The 3,911-nt window shown below is 30.4% G+C and overlaps 1 protein-coding gene across 1 annotated transcript; it reads right to left on the reverse strand.

Annotated features, from left to right (window-relative positions):
• Positions 1-279: 279 nt before the first annotated feature.
• Positions 280-1,380, reverse strand: LOC114328840 (RISC-loading complex subunit tarbp2-like). Its single transcript, XM_028277792.2, has one exon. It carries the CDS (start codon positions 1,274-1,276, stop codon positions 302-304), a length of 975 nt encoding a protein of 324 aa, XP_028133593.2. The 5' UTR covers positions 1,277-1,380; the 3' UTR covers positions 280-301.
• Between the last annotated feature and the right edge of the window lie 2,531 nt (positions 1,381-3,911).

Below are 3,911 nucleotides of genomic sequence, written 5' to 3' on the forward strand. Positions count from 1 at the left end.
GAAAGAGGAGCGAAGATATAAGAAGACAATGTAACATACAGTGTATAAACAAATGGACACTAAATAGAAAAAAAGAATGGAACAAGCACATAACCAGAATGGGGGAGACACGTGTGGTCAAAATAGCAAGAGATAAATCACCAATCGGCAGAAGAAGTATCGGCCGACCGCGCAAAAGATGGAGAGACAACCTTCCATAGAGGTATCAATCCGCCAATGAACAAGCAGAATTGCTTATAAGGAGGAAGAAGAAGAAGAAGAAGAAGAAGGAAGAAGAAGAAAAATAATTTTTATTCAATAACTATTCTTTAATATAACAATCTAACATTATAAATGCCTGCTGTAGCGCGTCTTCTTTTGCCTCTTCGAAATCCGGACCTACACCCATTGCAGTAAATGATACATCAGTATTGATACATAAAGTGACAATAATTGGAGATTTTTCTTGTATGGGAATAATATCATGCTGTAGTTCCATCTTGTTTAAAAATCTGACTAGATATTCTTCTGTCTTCTCACATAGATCTTCAACAAAATCCTGTCTGGTTTTTTCAAATTTTTTCATCAGTTTACTGAAAACAGATGCAAAATCCTTTATTTTTACTTTTTTATCCGATATAACTTTTCCGAATAACTTATTGTAACGTTCGAGAATTTTAAAATAATTAGTTTCTGTAGGTGTATCTCTCTGTTGTAATGCTTCCTTCTTATAAGCATCTAATAATAAATCCGGTAGAATATCTTTTAACTTTTCCATCATCTTATTTGCTGCTAATTGTTTTGCCATCTTTTTTGTTGTGCTAGTCGCAACAGTTTTAACAGAACCTACGGCACATTCATAAGTAAATTCTATACAATGTGCTGGACCAACAACTGATAGTTCCTTAAACACTGGATCTTGAAGTTTCTTTTCAGCACAAATGTCTTTCAAAGGAGCTACGAAGTTAACAGGTGAAGACACAGCACAATCAGCTTGTAAATCATTCTGTTTTGGGACAATAGGGGCTTTAAATTCCTTCATAGGTATTTCTTTTGGGTCATAAATACCACTCTTTTCTAACAGTTTTAGTGCGTTGTATGCAGCGTCATGTTTACTAATTTGTTTTGAGCAGCCAGTACCAATGGCTTCCACTCCAGCTACTCTGACTCTATAATCAAATCTATTGATGTGACTTCCAGCGACACTATTAATAATTTCGTAATGCGGTGGTGGAAACCGTTTCTTTGTTGCTAGTTCTTGAAGTACCATTGCCGGGGTTTTGACTAGGTTTGACATTTTTTTGAGTTTACAGATTCTGATGTACAAACACACAACAGAGTTAATATTGTCACTATGCAATGTCGAAAAATACTTAAGTCTAAAATAACAATTGTCATTTTACCTTTGACATTGTAAATTACTGTCACGTTCGTGTACTTTTGCGTCAAATTATCTGTAGATATTCACATTGTTGATTGGTTACCTATCAGGGTGTCATAAACGTCAACCAATTATAAGTACATCAATGTAGGAGTCGCTTTAATATGCAACTACCCGTCAACGAATATGTAATTTTCAAAGTTCAATATATTTATCACAGACGTACCTTTTTTTCTTCACCACGGACGTTCATTGATGTCTAATAATTATATTATTTATATTTTAAACAAATTATATTAAAATAATATGTATTTTTAAAATTAAATAAAGTAATTTTATTATTTATGTATTAGTTAGATTTTACACAAATTAACTTATATTAATACTACTTAATTTTACACGGTTTCACTTTGACACTTCTAGGTATGCTTTATTCATATGTTAGCAGATGGCGTTAGGAGTATATTGAATTATTTTAAATTATTAATGAAATATAGTGCCTACAGTATTTCTCATGATCATTTTTCAGTGCGTAACAAATGATAGGAAAAAGGGTAAGTCCGTGATAATACACATTTATGACATTTATTCTAACATGACATTTTAGTTAAATCTGACAGTTGTCACATTTTATTTTCAATTTGGAATAAAAACAAATCAAAAGTGTTTCTTGCATTTATAAAATGGTATTTTCTTTGATTTGTATAGTCTTATAAATTATGCAGATTATATTTGTAATATTATTATCTAATTAAAAAAAAATTATTTTTTTATTATGGCGCCATCTATCGACAACTAGAATAACTAGAATAAATGTTAAAAAAATGTCACCGACGAAATGTAATCACCGACGTGCCTTTTTTTCTGTCACATACAATTTAATGCGTTAGAAAGAAATCGAAAAACTGTGACGCACTGAAAGATGATCATGAGAAATACTGTAGGTACTAAATATCTAAATATTATTTGATATTAAGTTTAATTATTATATAAAATAAATAAGATGTTTAAAAATAAAATTTGAGTATCGTTTGATCAAAGGAATTATTACTAGTAACTAACGTTAACAAGGTTGGTAGAACAGTGGCGGATTTACGGGGAGGGAAAATGGGGATATTTCTCCATAGCAAGGTCCCAAATTAAAGACAAAAATTGTTGAAACATAAAAATATATTAGCTGCGATGAAACTTAAACCGATGAACGGCAAATTCAACCCAATAATTAGCCAAATTAACGGAACTTAATGCATGTAAGGTCGTATTTGTGTCTTTTAGGTAGTTTGAGTTTATCTTTTTGGTGTTTCAATGGAAATTCCTCCCTAAGGCAAATTTCCCTTCTCAACGCAAATGTATGGATCCGCCACTGGGTAAAAATATATTATTTTTGTATTTACTACTTCATCGGTAGGTATCTACTTAATTAAATCTTTCGCAAAATAATTGACAAAAATATTGGATACTTTATGTTGTTCTGAAAGCTATTTCCTTGTGGAATTTTTTATGTTAACTATTTAGATGGGAAATAAGCCACAATTAAATTGAAAAAATAATTTTATTAACGTTTGGAAGCCCAAATCGGGTTTCGTTGTCAAAATACAAAATACTACTAAAATAAACAAAAATGTTGTTGCTAAGTAAAAAAATTCTTCTAATAATTTATTTAATCTGACTCATTTATATTGGCAATTCAGACGTATATTATACATTTTAAAGTAGAAGACTTTAAAATGATATCGCCAATATTTATGAGTTGCGTTCCTGGGACGACTTTACTAAAAGATAGTTCATTTCAATACATGAAATCAATCCCAACTCAAGAATATCCGTCACAAAAAAATCATAGCTTGTGATCTGTCTTTAAAAAGACAAATGCAACGATGACAGTAAAATTCTCGCGTTAGAGATTCCATAGTAAATCACGAGGAAGAAGAAGTCAATAGAAAGAAAATACCATGATTAGTAAGTCAATAACATATCGAGTTAGTACAAATTTTATATTTTAGTATTACTTATTGTATATAGGGTGAGGCAGATAAAGGGCCTATTAGAAATATCTCGAGAACTAAAGGCAACAGAATCATGAAAATTGGAATGAAGGGCTTTTGAAGAGTGATCTATTTAATGAAAATATTTTCATCTATTTTCTACTTCCGGTTATACCGGAAGTTGCTTATAACTTCGTTTTTTTAAATGGGACACCCTGTATATTTTTACATTTTTGGATTTTCCTCGATGTCTCCCTTCTTAATATATTAGGTTTTATATTATTATACAGGGTAGTTTAAAAGATAATTACGTGTTTTTATTAATTTCTTAACACATTTCACACCCTGTAGAATTATAGTACTTTGACATCAAAAACTCTATTTACGTTCAGATTATTTTTAATATAGTCTACTATTGTTAAACATTATTAGTATAGCTATATATTGAATTTTAGTATACAGGGTTGGTCAAAACACGGAATGAATATTTTCTGAGTTTTCTTAAATGGAACACCCTGTATTTTAGTATTGTAATGAAATGATATTTTATGGTACTTTTTTATTTT

Source organism: Diabrotica virgifera, chromosome 3 (genome assembly GCF_917563875.1).
Source record: "Diabrotica virgifera virgifera chromosome 3, PGI_DIABVI_V3a".
Lineage (NCBI taxonomy): Eukaryota > Metazoa > Arthropoda > Insecta > Coleoptera > Chrysomelidae > Diabrotica > Diabrotica virgifera.

What these genes read in the sequence shown, in the direction of transcription:
- LOC114328840 (XM_028277792.2), bottom strand. Translation starts at nt 1,276, where the DNA reads ATGTCAAACCTAGTCAAAACCCCGGCAATGGTACTTCAAGAACTAGCA.